Raw genomic sequence first — 22,501 nt, 5'->3', positions numbered from 1 at the left:
CCAACGGGTTAATTAACACTACACAATTACACATTACAAAATACAACGATACCACAAAGACGAGGCGATGAAGGGGCGAAGTGAAGAGGGGTGACCAAGAGGCGAAGACGAGACGACGGGCGAAGCGAAGATGGGGCAACGGGGCGACGGGCGAAGCTAAGAGGGGGTGACGGGCGAAGCTAAGAGGGGGTGACGGGCGAAGCGAAGACGGGGCGACGGGCGAAGCGAAGACGGGGCGACGGGCGAAGCGAAGACGACGGGCGAAGCGAAGACGGGGCGACGGGCGAAGCGAAGACGGGGCGACGGGCGAAGCGAAGATATGTGTTGGCTGTTAAAGTAGAAATAAAAAGGAGGCTGCGAAAATATTGTTTGCTAACCGTTGACAACACAATAAAGAGAAACTGTCTGCTTTTACCGAATTGAAAATTACATGAGGTATTCCAATCCATTGATTTTGCATTGTTGGTGATCTTCCTTCGAGGCCAGCATTCTTTTCATTTTAGATACATGAGCTAGAAATAAAAGCACAGACATGCCAATTCAATTCTGATTGCAAAAATATAAGTCTAATACCACAACCTGCAACTCAAAATCCTGCCACTTGATAGGCTAAGTAGAAATTACGAGAAGATTGTTGACATTTTTATGGTTAATGGTTTGCAACACAATATATGGTGCATTTTTCAGATCAAAACTGACAGGACATGATGAATGAGTAAAGAGTAGCAGAATGATGTTACTGTCATGATAATATTCCAACTCGTATGGTTTGTGTCATCTCTAACCTTTCCTCATGGTTAGTATCTTTTGCTATTTAGGATTCACCAACTACTTCTGAAAAGCAGAATGATTACTATTGGATTATTTTGAGTGCCGAAATTTATGTCTAATACCTCTCAACGTGCAATAGAATAGCATGATGGGAATGTAAAAATAATAGTTTGGATCTGGCATGGCTGATCACAAGTTTACCCGTTGCACAAAAACTAATACACTTGATTTTTCTCACTCCAAAAACACAGGGAACAATGAAAAACTCTCAATAGTTGAAAATACACCATTTAATGTTATCAAACATATCACTAGAATGTAACATAGTTCACAAATATTTGAACATAGGTTTCACTTGTCACACTTAGTATTTTCACAAAACAAAGACAGAGGCGCAGTTGCGCCATCTGTTATCCTAATTTTCAATCAACACGATTGTTAAAAGGAATTGCTCAACTTCAAAGTCATGGGACAAGTGACACCAGAGAATCAATTGGCGAGCGTATAAAACAACAAAAAACGAGGGAAATAGTATATGTACACATGTGATTGTTATATAACGGCGTTTTTTCTGAGTCATGGCAGTCAAATTTTGTCGTTCATTTGAGAATAAATCTTCAACTTTAAGCCACTGCCATACTTTTTCAATTTGGATTTCTTCTTTCCCAGTTACGCTTGAGACTTCTGTATGTGAATAAGATAGGATTCTCCAGTCTCTTCAAAGACTTCCCGTACTTTAGGATATCCGCATACATCAGTGTCATTAAATTAACCAGAAAACAACAGATTTCAACATGTGGCTAGGGAAACTAATTCGTAGGATTACCTTGTTAGGATCTTGCCAATGCTCCGGACACAAGATGAAGTAGCTTGCAGCATCTTCGACTACTGGGATTGCTAAGTCACATAATATCGTCGGCTTTTTTAAGTTTGGAATATTGAGCCGAGGGAAGAGCATAGCTTTCGTATTTGCTGGTACATGGCTCCAGGTGTCGGATTGCATTCCTGGCCGTAATAGCGATGCCGCAAGTGATGCACGGGACAGTTACGGACTACTTCTCTATATCGCCTACCTCATGTGCTTCGTCCTCAGTTTCTGTGAAACGTAAATTTGTTAGCCTATGCTATAGTTATGCCCAGTTCCTGACTTTCTGGTGAGTTTCATTTTACCAAGAAACACATCACCAGTAAAAAAAAATAAAACCGATTTAACTCGATGAATGTTTAACTCGATGAAATGGAACGTTTTGATTCTTCTCTCAGAAGTTCCCGTGGTTCGTTTCGCTGCTTAACAAATGTGTTCTTAATTATTTCTTATTGTTTTCTTATAGCTATGCAAGGCGTTAAGCCCCGTTCTTGAATGCGCTGCGGGAAAATATTGACAGGACTTACCTACAGACATTTTTTCCCAAAACCTTTCAAATGGGTTAAGTTAGCCTGGTTTATACGAGTTGTGGCCAATTTTAACCCGCACTTGTCACTGCAGTACTTCACGGACGCGACGTATTTTATACATTTAGGTCCGTAACAGTAGATAATCAAAGATCGTTTCAAGCGAATTGTCGGGTAAAATCTGTCGAGGCAATATAATTAAATTTTACTATTTATCTTTGAGTGCACGATAATCTGCCTAAACACCGTTCGCTTATTCCGTGCTCGACATTTTCAAAACTGGTTTTACGGCAATTTTCTCTACTTCCTCTACTGTTTCAACCTTTTGTCTGCTAAATTAGATGCAGTTAAAAACGAAAGAAAATTTGATACGACATAATTCAATACAAAAGTTACCTTACGGGCAAAATAAAGACAAACTCAGCCCTGCACTGCTGACATAGTTTTCCATGACAATAGTCACATTAGCTGGGAGGGTTGGGGGTATTTTGTGGTGGGCTCATTTACTTTTTCCTTCCCGTCTTGTTATTTTTCTTTCTTTGCTGTCTTTTCTTTCCGTATGACTTCCAGTTTTTCTGTTTGTATTTGATAGTTGAGCTCGAATCCATTGGCCTGTACAAAGTTGTACAGATTTGCTATTAGAATAGCAACAAGATAAAGATATAAATTCAACTAAAAAAAAAAAAAACCTTTTAGATGAAGCGGAATTCCTCCTCAGTAGTTTCTATACATTGTGATATCAAATGCTACGGTGATGTGAATGACAGCTGAGAAGAAATCTCCGAAACGTAGTGTCTACTGTGACATCTTTTTGCACATACGTAAAATGAGTGCTGAAAGAACATCATAGTTTACTTGGAATCCGATATCGTGAACTACATCACGGAAACGTTCGGCTATCATGCCAATCTCTTGTTTACTGTAAAATTAAATGCAGTTTGTCCCATACAACCACGAAAAATTCGCCAATTTTATCTGCCTTGCCCCGACACCTTTTTCGAGAAAAAAAAAATCTACATCCAAGACATGCCGGTAAACGTCCAAATCTGCGCATTTTTTTACGTCCTCTTCAAAGAGGAAAGTCAAGAGATTCAATTGCAATCATTATGTTACCAACTTTAAGTGGATGAGCTCACCATTAGGTAGGTAGGCAAGCCTTGAGTAATTCGTACAACTCGGATTCGTTAACAGTGCGATTCTCGTCAGTCCAACTCAAGGAAGACTGCCTCGTATTGTACAACATTTTGCCATGTCCGAATATTGTATCCATTAATGATCGAAGGCGCTTGAGTCAGTAGATTTCATTTAACACGGCAAAATGTCTACCATCCTAAACTCCTTATAAAAAGAACGGTAAGTGTCAAATCGATAGTTGTAAGCAAATGTTTTCTTGAGCTTAATTGCCTGAGCGCTGTACACGCGTAGAGTAAAATATCCTTCGTTACCCGTTTCAAAAGTTTTTGGAACAATAAAATATCACTTGAGGTATTGACTCATCTACCATGAAAACAAAATCAAAATACAATTGTTTGTTGAGTTTTTAAATGGTTAGATGGACACTGAGATACCTCACAACTATTGGTATTTGGAGATTTGACCAGACCTTACCTTCTGACAAAAAAAGGCTTGATCGATGAGATCAGAACCCGTGAGTTTAAGCAAAGGATAAACGGAAAAGCCGATGACCTTTGGCCCACTTTGCTGGTTTTGCGAAATGACGATTTCATCCACATCGCTGACAATCAGATGCAGTCGAGGAATCATGTGGAATGTTTCTATAAAAAATTTTATCGATTATCCTTCAAAAGAATGTTGCTAGTCCATCTCGTGTAACTGGCATGTGTATGATGTGTTTTAAAAAATGAATAAATAAAAGCTTCATTCTTACCAGAATTGTTGCGATATCCGCCAGCAGCTCTTTGCCGAAATCCTTAACAGACACGAATGATCCACGAAACTAAAAAGAAATTAAACAAAGATACGATGATTCGGCATGCACTTTCTCGAGGCAATTTTAGTTTAGCTCTGCCTTGCAGAAAGGGCTCTTGTGCAACACGGTTTTTTAAAAGCTCCGTACCGAAGATGAGAGCGATCAGATAGTTGGTGACGCTTTCCATTTTCCTACCTCAGAAAAACAATAACATACGTGTAAGGAATAGCTGTGCTAAATGAGTCTAGTACCAAAATGTGGAAAAGAACCTTCCATAACAATCTAATAAGAATTTGTCAGAATAAAAGCAAAACTTACCAATAATCCAAATCCATCACGAGGCAACATTAAGTTAGGTTATCCCTTAATGATATGAGGAAAATACTCATATCATTAAGGATTTAAAAAATAGCAATGAAAAGATTCTAAAAGAAATATGATAAGATAAAGTATTCCTTCAAAGTTTCAACAAATTCTTCTAGATTTCTTAAATTTTTTTACAGTGAAGGAATCTTCATAACTTTAATGGCTGATCATTTTATATTTCAATATTTCCCCTAGTAAAGAGGTATTGTAAAGATTGGTGCAAATACAAGCAGAACTTACCAATAATCCAGATACATCACAAGAGCAACATCAAGTTTGGTTGTTCATTGAGAGGAAGAGGAACAAAAACACACTGATAGCAGAAAGTTTCTAAGAGAAATATGATTAGATGAAGTATTTCTTCACATCAATAGCTCTTCAGACTTACTAAAATTGTTTCCATTGAAGGGATTGACTTTTTGCCAGCAAATCTCCACAAGTTTGTGTCATCACCACACATAAATTCAACTTTACATGTCACCTGTCAGTACTAAACTGTAGAATATGTGTAAAGCCTTTGCGGAATTTCAACCTACAAATCAACTGACAATGCTAGACTTCAAAGTTTTATGACATCATTATCAACATTGTTGCAGGTAACAAGTGTTTATCCTTCTTTGAATAAGTACACACAGGGTTAGGAAGAATTCTTCATTTCTGCAGTGCTCCAGCTTCTTGATGGATAAAACTTTCTAGGGTAAAATAGAAAATACGTTAGTTTCTGTAGCCAGTAAATTGGAAATATTGCCAGTTTCACAAATTTAAACAGAAAATGATGGCCAGAAGAAATACTGGTATCTGGGTCACAAACTGACCAATCCCCATGGCATGTTTGAGCTGTGATTGCATCAACACATACTGTTTACTCTCTGGTTACTACATTTCTATACTGAACTAGACCCAGCATCAACACAAAAGACAAAATATCTCAAAAACCATAATAAATAAATTTTAAAACCTTACCTTTATGTTGGGAATTATACAACAGTAATTGAACATACTCCAGAGATAACAAAGTAGGTGTTGGAAAGAAATGTGATATTAACCAATACTCATTCTGCACATTCTCTGACCTCCATTTTCCTTCCGTGAGATAAAGTGCAGTTTTTAGTTCCTCACATTAAATTCCTTTGAAAATTTTCTTTCTAATCTTTTTTGCTAGCCTAAAAAATCATTACAAATCATGTAATAACATCTGCATAAAAACTAACTAAAAGCATTACAGATTTAGGTCCAAGTACAACTCCTTTAAGTACCCATGTCATGGAAAGCAACATAGGTGGTGGAAGATCAGTAAACATTTTTAAAATGTAGCAAGCATTAATTGCTATTGGGAGACCAGGATAGTTTATTATTTCGAGTTTCCAAGAAACTTTTCCCAGCTCAACAGGACCTGACAACGAGACATGCATTACTAGATAAGTAAATATTTTTTTCGTTCCAACAAACGTACCCTTTATACTATCCAATACGAATTGATTCATATCAAGGTTTTCCACATAATAGTCCAAATGATTCACGTGATATTAATCGCTTTAGCATTTTTTTTTTAAATGCAACTATAATAACCAAAATTAAGTTTCTTAGTCATGTGCACACATGGCGGCCACTGGCAGAGACGTTGTTCCAAATAAATTCCTTCGTCCTTGTCTGGTTGAAGCTAAACAGTAAACTGCGATAGACGATAGACACTAATTGACTATAATCGGGCCGATTTTTTGTGAATCGATTACAAATTGGATCGATTATGACCAAGTCAATTGATTGCAAATTTGCAATGTTTGCATAATTAGTTAATTACACTGCAGTAGCTGAATTACATCTTCAGTTAAAAATTGTGCAATTAAATAAAATGTTGAAATTGTCAAAAGTAACCTTGGTTATTACAAGCAGCCAAACCAGTCATAGAGTAGATACGTGGAAGTGAGAAACAATTAACCTCTAAGTCATAAATTATTCCACTTTCGCGGCTATAAAATATTTTAGGCCTTACGGTTAAGGGATTTCCAAGATGAGGGAAAAAATGGGTTTTACCTACCAAAAAATCAGTGTGTAACAATTGAACTTCTTAATGAAAACAAATGCAATTGCATTAATCTAACATTGAAATTTTGAACTGTAGAGAAGTTTCTTTGTTACTTTTCTAATCATTTGAACTATACACAAAGCTTCAAGAATGACACGAGCCACGAGAACTGAACACCGGTTTCCAATTTTCATTTCAATTTGTCTAGGACCCGACTGTGACGTGAACTGAACATCGATGACGAAGAATAGCACCAGACGAACAAATTTCATTGAAGACTGAAACTCGGGATCACGATTCAGCGTGACTGCCCTTTTCGCCACCTATTGGCAAAAATCTCGGGAAAATAATAAGTTGGTTCCGTATTGCCACAACGTCATCTATTGAGGGAAATATCGTAAAATATATGTTGGTGGTGGAATTACGACTCGAGGCTTTAGTTTGTTTCGTTTAGTACAATCAAGATGATATGTGCATGATTTTATGCAGGTTCTATGAAATCATTAGATTTATTTTCGGGACGTGGAAAATAACGACTGTTCAGAGACCAATTAGCGATAACCATTACCAGAATTCCATCAATGATATTGATCCAATCTAACTTAAATATTTGGATCTTTCTCTCAAGACTGACAATTAAGGAAAAATATTAATTCTTCATATGAAGACCCACTTTTGAACTCGGAGAGTTGTTTCGAATCGAATATGAAAAACTGTGTGAGTTCACACAGGGTTGATGAGCCAATCTCCTGCATTCTCCACACAGATCAGTGTCACGAAATTTCTCCATCCGCGCAGAATAATGATCTATGACAGCACAAATTCTTTTACGTCGTCATCCAACTCTTAGTTTACAAGGAAAAAAAAACTCGTACATCTGGGTAGATTTTCTCAAATCTTTAAACAAGTACTGCAAAAAGAGACCCCTACTTCACCAACGCAAGCGTAAATACACGAAGCTTTCGTCGCAATAAGTTGTTAAATAACAGTAGTCCGATATTCGATTTATTTGAACACAACTGGCGATGTTTTTTATTCCACGACGGGTATTGTAAAAGAGCCCACTGGATAGGGCAACCGATATTTACACTTCTTCGTCAAATATCAATAAATATAGATCAAGCTGTTTGCAGTGCTACATGCCTCGACAGAAGTAGGCAGTCTCTTTGTTTGCTATTACATAATGGAGAAATGGGAGACTGATCGATTATGAGGACTTCATTATAGTGGACTGCACTGGGCAATATTTTGGACTATCTTAACAAAGATCTACGGAAAAGTTGGCAATTTATTGGTCCGAGTTCCATGGTATTAGGTTCTCTAAATAGTTCATTACAACGTTCAGCGAATCAATTTTTTTTAAGTTTCACAAAATATTTGCTGTACCGCTCTGAACCCAAACTTCATCTATTCGTCTTTATTCGTGACGCAGAATCGCGATAACTAATTTTCATGTTTTAAGCTTTTCAGTTTAGCCTATATATGGGCCAATAAAAAGCACCATACAAAGAGGTGCAGTGTAAAATTTTACCTGGCATCTGTATAGGTTTGGCCGTCGGAAAACTTAAACTTTGTCCGTATACACAAGCCCCACTGGTGCTTTATACACAACCAGTTCAAAGCGCATTACTTAGAGAAGCTGTTGCGCTGGAAAACGTATACGGTTATGCACGAGTGAACGGAAAACATGACAAGGGACAAAAATTGGTCAGACCTACATGTTCGACGAAAAATGATTTCCTTTAGTTCAAGACGGAACATAAAGAACAACTGAGACGACCCAGCTATGACTCAACGCAATGGCCCTTGTGAAAGAAATATAAGAGAAGCAGTCGTATAACCTAATGGGACAAAACGACATCATTTATTTCTGAAAAGTTCAAGCACCATTTGATTCGTTTTGTATCCATTGCACGAAATAAATGCAATGACACATGTATAAGCCCTATAATATTGCTTGCGCTTAATTGCCCTCTTTAAAAAAAAGGAGAAATTTGCATATCATTTCTAAAAACCATTTGGCGTAGCTAGATGGTTTCACGACCGGTATGTTCGGCTAAATTAAACCGAAAATTCAAATATCACACGGAAGGTAGAATTTCGTCCACATAGACGACTTCTCGTATATGCCTCATCGTTCTATTCGCTACCTTCCCCCCCCTCGAATCCACGGATTACGTAGGTCTATACCGGTCTACTCGAGTTGCGGCAGTAATAACTTCAATATACACTTAAAATTTTCTCATTTGCTTCTGCTCCTTGTATCCGTCGATTGCCAATTGCCAGATGTAGATTGTACGTTTATAGCGAATACCTCTATACCCATCCCGATGGACTAGGTAAAAGAGGCTGTTTACTTTACGCGGTGCGCACTGTTTAGGAGAAATCTTTCAGCCATCAACATTTACGTATAGTGAAGTTGATTTTCATTGTACACAAACAAACGCTGGGATTGTATCATCCTCCGATTCCGTTGTTGCTTGTCGGTTTATTCTATGATGCCATACCAGTTTATACGGGAAGGCAAAAACTCACGACGAGCACGATCCCATGTGCTAGACGGGCTTTGTCAATCATAAAAGGAAGCCATTTAACGTTTTCAAGCGTATACGCTCTTCTACTTAAAAGCAGAACTTATGGGGAACGGAGTGCCTCCTTGCAAAACCGGAAATAAGCGGAAGGGCATTATGCGATCTATGCGTATATATAGATCTCAACATATTCAACGGATGAACAGCTGCTCACGACTGAAGCCGATTCGTTTTCCTTGAATCTAGTCTCGACTAAAGGTAGACTAGTATATTAGTTATGGGGGGCTAATATATTTGCATACGATAGGCCCAAAGGTTCGACCATTTGCATATTTGATATTGAACGACCAGGCGAAACATTCTCCATATTGCAAATGGAAGGCATTTATTAACGTATAGACAGAGAAATTAGTATTTTCTCTGAGTTATAGGTCGCCAAGTATTAAAACATGGGCTTCCATCAATAACTTTCTGGAAGACAATTGCACAATAGCTTCAAAGGAACAAGATGTTCTAGACTGCTGTATATATGCACAAGGATTCGAATTACCGTGTTTATGGATTTGTGTAACATATCAGCAGACAGGTAATATCTGGAAGATGGGAAATTACCCTTTGATAACAATGGTACCATCCAATTAATCTTAAAAGATATAGTAGACTAGGCCCTATATATATACAGGCACACGTCTAACTAAAGCGAGATATAGTAGGCTACGATATAAAGTTTCTCGTTAAAAATTCAATGTATTCCATAAATACGCATGGTGGGCTGTTTGATTTCAGGTTTATTTCACCTAACGACACTCTATAGAAAAGTTGGGGAGTTCCGTCTATGAATCTGTTGTGAACAATCGTACAGCATCAAAGCAACGTAAGTTGGCTAATCAAAGAAGATGAATGATTCTAGTTTGTCATGTTCAGGATGACAAAAGACTAAAAGTTGAATCAGCTTATATTTATTTGGCAAATTGAAGGTATTTATTTTCCAATTGAATTCAGTGGGTATTAACTGTTGAACAACATACGTAATAACAAGAGGTTATACATTCATAGAATTTTCACGGTTTCGTTATACCCAGGCCAATTTCATATGCAAGTCATGTCATTATTTCTAAAAGTAAAAACTTCAAGAATCGCAATTGCTTTAGACATGAACATCTAAATACCACAAAACTCTAAATGTATGAGAGTTTATTAATGCCAACAAGAACTTAGAGAAAGATCTCGGTTCACTCCATCATTCCGCCTACAACAAAATAACATCCCACCATTAACGAAGTTGTCTGTTTCTGCGACGCCGGTTTACGTCACAGCACCATCGACCCAAAAGGACGGAAATAATTCAAAGATGTATGAGTATGTCAATATTCCAAGGCGCAACTCCTTTCACAAAGATCAGCCCCGTATCATCTGTAAGCTGCAACTATAAACGTATTTTTCATTCAGCCTTTTCATTGGAGATGTAATCTACCTGAGGGTGATACTGATCTGAGATCAGAGAGGAGTTGAAATTCACATCATCGCACCGGATGATATTAACAAAAGAGTTTAAGTATACTCCATTTTGCACGTAAGAGTTTTACTATCTTTATAGTCTGTACGTTTTGGATGCTAATGCGATACACGATGTAGATAAAGGGCGTAGAATAAAAGAACTGTTGTCAACACATGAGGCGTGCGGACATGCGCTGAAAGTGAGGACGTGCTAGATAAAAGGGAGTAAATAAATGCCGTGCGTTTATAAGCTAGGGATGGCTATAGCCTGGAACAGCTATACGTGCGAACAAGTCGAGCAAGTTGAGTTCCTCCCGAAAAAATCGTCTCTCCATTTTCACGGGCCACTTAGCTGTTGCCGTCTTGTATTTTAAACGTATTGACTTCGTTCGTGATAACAAGCGGGCCGATTCTTTTAATCTTCTTAACAATTTTGCCCGCAATTTTGTTTTCGTTACGTGGAAAGAGAATTGACATTTCTCCTCAAATGAAATTTGTTTGTCATTAGTCCGGAGGGTTTTTTCAAAAAAAGCAGTGCGAGAATCTTAAAAATCTTTTATTGATAAAGATTCAGTGTCTTCCACAAACGCGCATCAATGTGATATCTATCCGTGACAAACGGTGAGTGTCGTGTTTCCTTTCGGCAAGCATTACAACACTAGGCTATTCCATTTTTCAGACATTAGACCCTAGCAAAATAGCCTCCAGGTGGATCTCCTTACCGATCAGGTAAACTCGCTATTGCTATAAAAGTAGGCTAGTTAGTAGGCTATCAAGTTTATCGATAGAAATTAATCAAAATTGAGCAAATGTATTAGAAGTTGTTCCCGTAACATGGGTTTTGTCACCCACATGAGCGCGGATAAAGAGCTGTTTATCACCTTCATATTTTTAAATTAGATTGTAGTCAAGCAACTTTGTTCTTTTTCCCTTGCACAGCTCAATAAGCTGGCCATACGCTCTAACTCAGCCGTCTATCTATACATTTTTAGTTGTCGAGTCACAAATCCAATACAACGAAAGTCATTTAAAGAATGTCGTACATAGCCTATAGCCTAATGGCACGACTCCATAAAATACAAAACAAGATTCTGGGAAAGCACACTATTACTGAAAAGAAAAGTATAACATGGTTTCATTTATAAGTTACACTGCAACTCGCCAATAAATAACCAACCACCTGAAATGCTTGGAGGCGCGTTCATCTCAAATGCAACATAAAATTGCACTACCAAAATCTAACCCATCAAATCCCACAGACTATATTGTTCCGCTGCAATATTAACGCCAGACTTAAACCGTCAGCTAAGAGTTAATGTCATACAAGCCAAATGTCATCATATCTCCGTGATTGGAACCGTTATACTGATTCGTGTTCTTGCTGCTGTATCAGTAAAAGCTAACAGGCTACAATCAACAAACGGATGGAGAACTAAGTCACTTTGCCATTGTCTCATCTCGCCCTTGTGACACATCGCAAAACGTCTGTCGCACAAACAACTTGGTACACAATGGCTTTTGCATCACTGAAAAAGGAGTTAATAAATGTATACTGAACTTCCACGAAATTGTGCGGGGAATCTAAGCCAGTCGGACCTGTGTAAACAAACAACAATGACCGAATACGACAACATTTCCGACTCGAATATCGTTCCCTATCTTATTTCATCAAAGGATCTCCACGACAATTCGACGTTGCTAGATGAAGCACCAACTCTAACAACGAGCGCTTCGATCAAGGCGACAATACTTTGCATTATGGCTGTTGCTTCGCTGATTGGAAATATGGCAACTCTAATTAGCATCGCTTTTACAAAAAAATGTACCAGCAGCTCGTTATACACTCTTCTCTTCCAGGTATTTATCCCTACTTGGGATGCATTAATTAAAAATTGAAGAAACGCGAAATGTCGGGGGGTGCAAAACTCTGTAAGGTGCTACGAGGTTCTAGAATCATAACTGATTCTCGAATCAAAAAGTAATTCTTTTTTATCCTTGAACTAAAGAATCCTAATTTTTTTGCCAAAAACTATGTAATTCTCAGTGTAAACTGTGATTGTGTAATTCTTTCTTTTAAAAAATTGTGACTCTTGTTCAAGTGTATACGATATTGTTCGGAGTTTTACACCCCCCACAAATTGTCTAATGTTTAATAATTGACGATTTGAAAATTCATTCAAACTGCACACAGTTGGCCATTTCCGACTTGTTAGTGAGGTGAGTTCGTCTTCGTTCTGAAGCAAATGAATTTTCTTTCGTGTGCTAAATCAAGGGAATGTTAATGTACAGTGTGTGGTGCTTATCCGGAGAAGCCGCCTGGACGTACACGGTGGAGTGGAAAGGAGGGCAATTTTTGTGTAAAACATTTAAGTTTTCCCAGGTATAGTCTATTCATAGCATAACCTGTTACATCGTGTCAATTTGCAACATAAGTATAATAGGTCTTGTTTTTTTTTAATGTTTATGTAAGGTCTAAGTTCTTGTTAACTCTGAGTTAAGTGCCATTAGATTTTACTGCACGATTTTTGGCCTTAAGATTTCCTTAAAATAGGCAGATAGTCATCAAGTACAGGCTATAGCCTTTCTTTATCTTTAATTCGACGTACAAGAAAATAAAACCATTGATGAGATGGACGGACGAGATCCTTTTGTATCTTTCTCTTTAGTGGTCTCATGCGGCAGACCCGTGTGCTTTCATTTCACCTAATGAAATTACTTGAAAGGTCTACCTGCTTTTCTTTCAAGTATTTTTTTTAATACATACGTTTAGCAATTGGACTCGAGATTAAATCTGGCTGATTAAGCATTTTTCTTTAAAGCAATTGTTATGAACTGTCTAAAAAGCTAAACACATTTCATGTACAACGAGTAAACAGGTATTCAGCCTGTACTTGTCGACATCAACTATGGTAAGCTGTTTTTTTAGGGAATTTCATTTTATAACCAGCAAACTTAAGACGTACACATTGACGTTCTTGCATATAGGTGCTGATAGGATTTGATCGATTAAGAGCTATTCGTCGACCGATAAGTCACCGTTCGTGTTTAAAGCCAATCTGTGTCGCTTGGATACTTAGCGCAGCTTTAGCTTCACCTCAGGTGAGCTCACATTAACAACGTTTTAAAAAAACTGATAAAACATTTACGTTTTTTCTTTATGATTCACTCCATTTTCAAGCTTCTCATTTTCCGTGTATTGAAAGGGCCATTCCGCGAGCTTTTTTATCAATGTGTTACGTATGGATTTTACACGGAAGAATGGCAGGAGCAACTCTACACTGTCTTTAGTCTCCTTACAATGTAATTTTACAAATGCAATACAGAAGAAGTACAATAGTTACTCTATTTTTTTTTTATTTTAGGTTTGTCATTCCGCTAGTCATACTCGTAGTTTGCTACGTCTGCATTTTCTGCACTATCGCAAGTAAGTTCTTTCCTAATCAAAAATCAAACGTTCGTGTCTTAAAAAAAAAGGACCTATCTCTAATTATCACGTTCATCTTAATGTGTCAAAAAAAGTAGAAAAAGAGCGAGCGTTCGTGATACGCGCACCGCATCCATCGATGGAACGCTGGCCGGCCGAGAGTCTCGTCTCAAACTTGCGTGCAAGAGATCAACATCGCCAACATTCCCCGCAGCGACATCAAACCATTTTCAACAGACGTCGTAACACCATCTTCAAACGGGCAAAGATGAAATCACTGTATGACAAAAGCATTTTCTTATTCGTAGCTATTACGTCACATATTTTTTTTTACTAGTTGAAATACCGTTCGTTTTTTTTTTTGCATTTTATTTTTTGCAATAGGCGGATTTCAATTATAATCGTTACGGCCTTTGTGATATGCTGGGCTCCGTATTACTTCATGATGATTACTTTCATCTTTCTCAACCCTGACGATAAGGTGACGTTTGATTTCACATTTCATAGGATGCAAACACGGAATTCGCAATCCGAATATGTTTGTTTTGCTTAGAGAAATTCATTCCATGGAATTAAAACGAACAAAAAAATTCTCGTTTTTATTCTTTCGATCAAGTTGGGTGAAGACATGCAGTCAGCCATCTTCTTTTTTGGCATGAGTAATTCCTTGGTTAATCCGCTCATCTATGGAGCCTTCCATCTATGGCAGCCTTCTGTTGGAAGAAGTCGAAAACTCCCCGGCTCCTTCTCGACAGCCTTCACGTAAGTCACGAACCGGTCTTGTAACACCCCTTTGATCTGATCAGGAACATGTCTCGCTTCAAGCTCGACTGTCTCATTTCTATTAAATCTCCATGTAACAAGAACTTTTCTCTTGAGTTTCAGAGCAACTCTTTTTGCTATACGAAAAAAGCCAAGAAAACCGCAAGTTGCATATTACCATCGAAAGAAACGCACACACAAAAAGTAATTTCACGCTCTTTTTGCTTGTGACAATGCAAGACAAAATCTGCATAAACAAGTCCCTTGATATCCCCCTCCCCCCCCCAAAAAAAAACAGCAGACATTTTGAATTTGTCAGCAAGAAAACAGGAAAAAGGTTTAAAGACAATGAACAATTTTTGCTGCGTTTCACAACTGTATTGTCTTTCAAATAACGTCCTGTGTGACCCCTTTCACCTTATTGTTTAATTAACCATCCTGTTGTCATAGAGATAGCGTACGTGGAGGACTGGTAGCCGGACAAAGACGTCGCCCAGAGCCAGTGACTGGCCATGCCGCTGTGGTACATCAGTCCCCGATGACTCCTTCCGCTGTTCACAAGTCGCATAAGCGCTGTTCACTTCGACGACAAAATCGGCCACATCCATGTCGATATCGGACGTCAACCACCAGTCTCTGAACTATTATTATATATACACCGCCCATGCCAAGCCTCTTCTGCTAAAACTGTTTGCTTCGACGTTTCGAATTCGACAAGAATTTTCTGTTGGATTCCATTAAGATCAGTTGGCATTTGTTTATGCGTAAACAGTAGCTGCCTACTGCAAAATTGAGTTTTTGTCTACCCCGCGTTAACATGCTTCCACTGTCAAATTTTGTTTGCTCAACATGCTGAATCATTCTTTTTTTGTACAAATCCAACTATACCTAATCGCTGAAGTCAATGAACGATGAGTGAAGTCAGACTTTGTGAGCTTTTCAGCTCGATATTGTTTTAGTTGTGTTCCTTATAAACGGACAAAGTTTCTCTGTCGTCACTTTACAGAATACAAAAGTTCGTGCGTTGACTGTCAACAAGCAACAAACTTGGAAGTCTTGGCAGATATTATACATTTTCCACCTGAAAAGAGATTGAGTTTTCGTTTGCGTCTCTATAGCGCATCATCGTATTACACTAAAGTTCGTTTTTGTCTGAAGTGTGAAAAACACCTGTGCAACTAGCTGTTGCTGCTACCGGTCAATAGAGTGGCAGATCCTAAATCATGTTATGTCACCTGATAACATTTATTGCCTACTACCAGATCAACCCATCATCTTTCAAGTTGCTTGCCATAACCATTCACCTCTATCGATAACGTAAAAAATCGATACCGTTCGTGCCAAATTGGTATTTAACGAGCCATCGAATGTGTCTTACAGCAAAGGTATACGGAAAAAGAAATCCTATAAAGAAGCTAATTGAAATGCAGAAGTGGAACTAGCTTTGGCTTAGAGGCACAACGTAAATCGATAGATATCGACCACAACATATCAGTCATTCTGGCAGAAACGGTATACTGCAAGGGTGTCACTTCAGTACACGCTCTTTTCTATCTGCGTGATTCTCTTTTTATCGTCACTAGCACCGGTCAGATTGCGAGAAAAAGCAAATCGACAAAAGATCCTTCACATCGATTTGTTTTATATATATTTTTAAACATGCTTGTAAAAAATAAAGAAGTAAACAGAAATCCGTAGAAATACTGCACAAATGGTACGTATCGAGCTGCACTGAGAATTTGTTCATTTCCCTCTACTCAGCTGTTGCCCACTAGGGTCTGCTGACGTCACGACGTTCAATTAGATAAGCCAGGAAGGCTGCTGTCTCTCCCTCCAACCTGTATGGCGTTAGATTAAAACTGGTGCCCAAAAAATTCTGGAGTTGAATTTCCTGTACTCTCCAATACATTAACGGTCGACCGAATGCAATTATGCAATCTCGTTCAAGCCATGTTAATGGAAAAATAGGAAGACATGACATCTATTTTTATTCGCAAAGAAGATGATAATAATAAAATCGTTTCTTCTAAGAACTTTGAAGTTTGACGTCTTTTATGTTGGCTTTCTGAATTCTGACCTATCGCCTTCCTATTTCATTTTTAAAATGCAATAAAAATAGGAAAATAAAAAGGGAAAAAAAATCCTTGCGTAAGACCGTTGTTATGTATTATAAGCATTTGCTCTTTCTCTGGATGATTGAATGGCTAGAGCGAGAATCGTACCTTTTGACCAAGATGAATTAGATTTCTTCAAAGATCCTAATTTTATGCTTGTCTGATTTCATCGATAGAATCCTATATATTCGTTTGAGACCAGAAATATGTTCATAAATATTTACGCTAGTAAAATGATTTAATTTTCTTTGACCAAATCTATCAGAACCCTTTCCCATCGTTACTAGCCGATGGCAATCGAAAATAGAGCAGATACCCGTTTTCAAGAGATCATTAATCAAACACACAGGACTCGGACAGTTTACTCTATGGCACAAAAAGGGCAACGAAAAATGGGCTACTGATCTTGCCGAAGATGATAAGCCTTTAAAGTAGAATTTCAATATGACGACTGATTGCTTCAAGAACACATATGCCTCCTCAATAAGCTACATGCTGTGCAGCAAAGGGAGATAATACATACTGATTCCCGTTGCTGATTGTTTGGGAAAAGAAACAAAACGAATATTGAACCCCGTCGTGTGGTACTATCTACTCATCGGTATTGAACTTTTTCGCGAAATATGAATCAACAAAAAGGAAGCGAGTTAACTTCCATTGGCCTTTCTCGTCGGAAATGAGAAAGTTGCAACAAACACAACCTCTTTGGTATCTAAATTTTTTCCTATTTCAGGATGCCTTAAGTTGCAATAAGCCATGAACTAAATTATTACGAAACTCTGAATGGCTTAAGCCTACCTGTAAAAGGCACATTATTTGAATTTATTACTATACAGTCCGCAGAATTTAATGATTAATCGATTATTTACCGTCAGCAAAAGTACGATGGACTCATAATTAATCAGCTTTGAAAAAGAGGTCGGCTAATTTAATAATAATAACAAGACCTCGTGATTCGATCCCTTGAACGGGTTCACGCGGATTCATTGCTAATAGATGTCTATGAGAGGATTGCCGACTTTTGGTCAACAAATGCCGTCTTTTCGTGAAACATTGAAATTGGCATAAACGTTCGGCACTAATCCGATTATGTCCGATTCAGTCAATTTCGTTCCAGGTCATTTGTAGTATACGAATGACAATAAGAGATTCTCATTGTTGGGTACGTTGGGTAACGCCAAAAATGTTTCTTTCATGCGGCGCATACATACGTGGCTTACTGGAATTCTAAATTTTGTGCGTGGATCCACTTTTAGGTGGTACTTTTCTTTTCAATAAGAGCGTACGTATATTATATATGTATGTCAGTTGGATAATTTTCGCACTAAATCAGTAGACCTAGAAACTGGAAAATCGCTTCTGTCCTTTTAAAATCATTCGGATGGAGTTGCGTCGTAACAAACGATTTAAACTGTGTTTATATCCTTTATTTAGTGCTTAATGTGATCAGCGTGTACCCTCCGAATACATCACATTCTGTTACCTGCTATTGTGTCTTTATTCCTATAAGCTTCCGCTTCAAAATTGATATGGAACAAAGCCCTGTTATTAGTTTTCATTTATGGCACTGCTCGCAAAAGAATCGATACTAGATTATAGCAATCCGATAAGCTTCAGTATTCTCGGAAAGTCACCATAGAAACAGATTCCCGCAGCATCAACCATCACGTCCCATTGTAGCGTTTCGGATAGCAGGCAGGTCATTGGGAAACTAAATTTGTCAGAACGTGATGTCCTAATCGATTTAACCTTTACGCGACCATCTTTATTTTCTAATCGAACGGCGAGTATAGAAAAACGATCAGTCGGAGATCTTATTCATTTAAACTATTGGTATGTACAAAGACTGACTCCAAGAAGAGTCTGCAAAGTTTTGAGTCGTGTTCCTATTACAAAAGGCAACCCGAGAAACAGAGAAAGAAAATTGCCGTTTTTCTTTCAACAGAATGCGTCTTTGGGTACGTCCGTTGCAAATTTCAGCCAGTTGTATATAGCATGAACATTTTTATACTACAACACTATTGAATTGAAAACACCTAATGAATTGAAGATTTCTCTAGAAGCCCTTAATTAAATAGCACTTGGATTTAACAACTAATTTATTTTCAAAATCGAAGGTGAGCTTAGAAATGTACACGTTAGCTTTCGTACGAAGTTTATAGAGTACGAACACAGGTATCCCAAAAGCAACTTATACCCTGTGATCTGCAAGCATTTGTTGCTGGCGTGGGGGAGCAGGGTCAGTTCTATTCTTCTTGGTGTGTAGAACGAGTGCGTGATAAATAAATTTTTAAGTCTCATTGATTTGCACAGCATTGCTTATTTTTCTCTTCTGTTTTTCTGAAAGATTCCTTTTCGTGACGAATCGGTGACAGCATAGTTTGAAACTTGATTTTGTCGGTCAATCAATTGTCAAATTTCTTCTTGTTGAAGGATAGTTGTATCTATATTAGTCTACTGTCAAATTCCATTAGGCATAGTTTTGCGCTTGGCACAGCAAATCTAATTTAGCAGGAAGATTGTTGTAGCTGCATTCTCCGTCGTCGAATTTTTTCCTCTTTTATCCACCGTTGACGCCCACAGTCGCACAATAGTCAGTTTGGGAAGAAAATTTTTGAATCGTGGAAATATGGTGCGTCACGTTATTGCCAATGAAGATTTTCTAGCTGCGTCGCAAGTAACAATTTCCCGTCCCGAGTTTTATAATACACGAAACATAAAAGAAACCCAAAAAGGGAATCACCATTTTCTCATAACTGTTACGTTTTTGTCCTTCTAAGAAAAAGATCTTATCGTTATGTGGGCCACCTTATATAATGTATCGCGGATATTGAGTTGTCAAAAAGATAAGGCCACCTGTCATGTTGATTCGCTAAAATAATTTTTGTGCCATCACAGCTGGGACGAACGCACGACGGTCAAACAGAATGGCACATCACCACACATCACTAACTAAAATAATAATAATAATAATTGCGAAACAGCCAGCAAGAGAATTAGCAATTTAGAAATACCTTGTTTTTGCCAAAACTGCAAAGGGTTATTGAACTTGTGTGAAAAGTCTTAATTTGTCCAGTTATAGGCGGCAATTGCCTTCACTGCGTGTTTTTTCTATACAGTCATTGTAGGCTACTTGAACAATATTGAAAGCTACGGGTACGATGAAAATTCATTTAACCTTTTCAGGTACGATTTAGTTCTTACTCTTCCAAATTACTCGCATCACTAGGTGTCCAATTACAAGATTCAATTGGCATTTGACACTCGTTGCATTTTACTTAATGTCACAGTACATTTGTATAGTCCAAATAACGTAGATCACAAGTAGGCCTCTGGTCGATCGATTAGTTACCTTTTGTACTTTATAAATTGCAAAACAATTAGCCATTGGAAATTAAATTTGAATTTAATAAGCAACCAAGTACGAACGAGCTTTAATTGTAGACTATTTATAGCAAACCTATTGTACCAGCAGATCTATGTAGACGGAGGGGCGTATTTAGGACATAGACATATTAGCCAACAGTACTGAAACAGTAAAGATGTCGTATTCTGAGACACCCTCCACCGTTGTATATACGGCACACCCGTAGGTATTGGGTCGGAAATAGATGTCAACAGACAATCTTTGAACACCAAAAACAGGTGCTGTGTGGGCTCTTATTGATTAAAACTGCGTGTTTTATTTCGAGGCACATGTTAGGGAAAGAAATCCATCTGCAATTCTCCCTCTAACAGTGTAGACGTTAGCTATTATTCTCTTTGATCCGCTTTGGTAAGCAAACACTCGACTGAACGAGATCGAACAGTTTGCTGTCGTTAAAATATGTTGAAATAAAAAATAACAAATTTATTTAGACGACAAACCAAACTAAAACCGCAAAATCTTTATTCGACACTAATGACGTAACTTAAAAATGCAAAAGTTTGCTAAAGCCTTTGATAGTGGACAAGAAAACATCGCAAAAATTTCCTTCACCGAAGCCAACTCATCCATCCGGAAACTGTGCAAACATATTCGATATTATAGCTCAAGGGTATAACATAATACGGTGCATAGTTGCGTAAAAGAAAATAATGTTTCAGTATATGTGTGGTGACTAATATTTTCCCTCATGATTCAACCTAACTGACACGAGAAGACCCTATTACATCATATGTGCACAGAGATCTATATTATAAGACTCCACATCACAATCTGTAGACTACTATATATTGGACCCGCTAGCTACAAACTTGCCTGAATGCAGAGCTTCTTGTTATTTCCATAATGGCACCACCACACACGTATATAGACTACTTCCTGTGTTTCATCTTGACAGTTGCTTTTTTTTTTTTCTTCTTCTTCTTCGTTTTTCTTATGCCACTTTAGATGATAGCAGCAAACTGGTCGGATAAGAAGATATATATAATAAGAGTCCCCCCAGAAATTTCTGCTTTAAAAATCGCATTTTTGTGGCAACCCCCTTATATTGACGCAGCGGATGTATACACAAAGCAATGACGCCGTCACCAGCGTCTGTGATCGTTCCCGATTCGTTCTTTTTCATGCAGATGCCTTATTTTGTAACCTATACTATAGCGGTGCGGTTAAAAAGAAAAGCAGAAAGATGGAGAGGAAAAATACATCAAAGCGTGAGTTGCAGAAACTAATCTGAAGACAGCAAAACCCTTTTCCCTTATGAATGCAGCAAAGCAATAAAAATGTTTATTTTCCATGACAGTGTAACCAACCCATATTGACAGAGTCTGCCGTGATAGTACTTGATTGAAAAATGAGTGTAAAAATCAATTGCAATCGATTTCGTGGTTTGACAGAGTCGGTCGATGAATCTGTCATGCACTGCATCTCAGCTTCTTTGTGGTTGTGGAAGGGATGTTGCACATTTCCAAACGCAGCCTCAACAGCATTATGTAAGAATTGGCTTATGAAAAACATAGATTTAATTTTAATTAGACCTAGTGTTCGTTTAGTTGGCAGTCGCAGGGAGCACCCATTTGAGAAGCTTTTGTAGCATGGAATAGCTGTTGGACAACCACAAAGAAACTGAGATGAACTAGCTAGCAAAGCCAGGCAATGAGCAACTGTTATATTTGCTTCTGTCTACAAAACATTCTCAAATGGATGCTTCCTGCCACCGCCAACTGAACAAGCACACACACACACATGCCGTGTGATTTTTGTCGAATTCCATGAGATGTCGTTTTTTGTAGATTTTGGCCAAATTTGAAATTTGGCCAAAAATTAATCAAATTTGGCCAAAAAGAAGAATTGAATGAAAATCACGGAAATCAAGTTGATTTTTCAATTAGCTCTAAAGTTTGTGAACTAAACGTAAAAAACATAAAATAAAGTTGGTGCGCTAACAGCACTTTGCATTCTTTCATTTAAAAACGGCTGGTTTAACGGGAAAACCAATCACTTAATCGAAATCAGCGTTTAATTTTGATTATGCCGTGTGATTTTTATCCAATTCTAAGAGATGTCGTTTTTTGCAGATTTTCACAAAAGTAGGAAGGCTATACCCTTCCCACTTTTTCAATTTTTGGCCAAATTTCAAATTTGGCTTAAATTACATTATTTCAATTCAGAATTGAATGATAATCCTGGAATTCAAGTTTATTTTTCAATTAGCCTAATACTTTTTGAATTAAACGTAAAAAACTAAAAATAAAGTTGGAGCGGTA

The 22,501-nt window shown here is 37.8% G+C and overlaps 1 protein-coding gene and 2 long non-coding RNA genes across 37 annotated transcripts; 1 reads left to right on the top strand and 2 right to left on the bottom strand.

The window, feature by feature from the left end:
* LOC116922096 lies at positions 1-3,499 on the bottom strand. 18 transcript variants are annotated; one of them, XR_006644991.1, is made up of 11 exons: positions 3,300-3,499; positions 2,853-3,230; positions 2,560-2,775; positions 2,410-2,495; positions 2,164-2,344; positions 1,942-2,058; positions 1,598-1,867; positions 894-1,505; positions 580-834; positions 416-512; positions 1-328 (listed from the first exon to the last, which is right to left on the bottom strand). It is a non-coding gene; the product is annotated as an uncharacterized LOC116922096 (long non-coding RNA). The 18 variants fall into 18 exon arrangements; XR_004393876.2 differs by having other exon boundaries at positions 1,985-2,058; XR_004393874.2 differs by having other exon boundaries at positions 1,942-2,055.
* A 62-nt stretch (positions 3,500-3,561) lies between these two features.
* LOC116922094 lies at positions 3,562-6,753 on the bottom strand. Of its 15 annotated transcripts, none has more exons than XR_006644997.1 (9): positions 5,913-6,750; positions 5,683-5,852; positions 4,848-5,622; positions 4,700-4,789; positions 4,412-4,518; positions 4,241-4,288; positions 4,052-4,120; positions 3,772-3,938; positions 3,562-3,660 (listed from the first exon to the last, which is right to left on the bottom strand). It is a non-coding gene; the product is annotated as an uncharacterized LOC116922094 (long non-coding RNA). The 15 variants fall into 15 exon arrangements; XR_006644996.1 differs by having other exon boundaries at positions 4,241-4,284; XR_006644999.1 differs by having other exon boundaries at positions 4,412-4,456.
* A 4,031-nt stretch (positions 6,754-10,784) lies between these two features.
* LOC116922093 (gonadotropin-releasing hormone receptor) lies at positions 10,785-15,625 on the top strand. Of its 4 annotated transcripts, none has more exons than XM_045172365.1 (12): positions 10,785-11,134; positions 11,907-12,370; positions 12,705-12,730; positions 12,803-12,893; positions 13,390-13,422; positions 13,499-13,612; positions 13,692-13,813; positions 13,876-13,937; positions 14,033-14,216; positions 14,322-14,418; positions 14,554-14,699; positions 15,150-15,625. In XM_045172365.1, the coding sequence occupies exons 2-12, from the start codon at positions 12,059-12,061 to the stop codon at positions 15,337-15,339; spliced, it is 1,377 nt and encodes a 458-aa protein (XP_045028300.1). In that variant the 5' UTR covers positions 10,785-11,134; positions 11,907-12,058; the 3' UTR covers positions 15,340-15,625. The 4 variants fall into 4 exon arrangements, with proteins under 4 accessions (XP_045028300.1, XP_045028301.1, XP_045028302.1 ...); XM_045172366.1 differs by having other exon boundaries at positions 10,785-11,242; positions 14,036-14,216; XM_045172367.1 differs by having other exon boundaries at positions 10,785-11,242; positions 15,156-15,625.
* Positions 15,626-22,501: the final 6,876 nt, after the last annotated feature.

The sequence above is a fragment of the Daphnia magna genome, linkage group LG4 (assembly GCF_020631705.1).
Source record: "Daphnia magna isolate NIES linkage group LG4, ASM2063170v1.1, whole genome shotgun sequence".
Lineage (NCBI taxonomy): Eukaryota > Metazoa > Arthropoda > Branchiopoda > Diplostraca > Daphniidae > Daphnia > Daphnia magna.
This window is presented reverse-complemented; position numbering and strand designations above follow the sequence as displayed.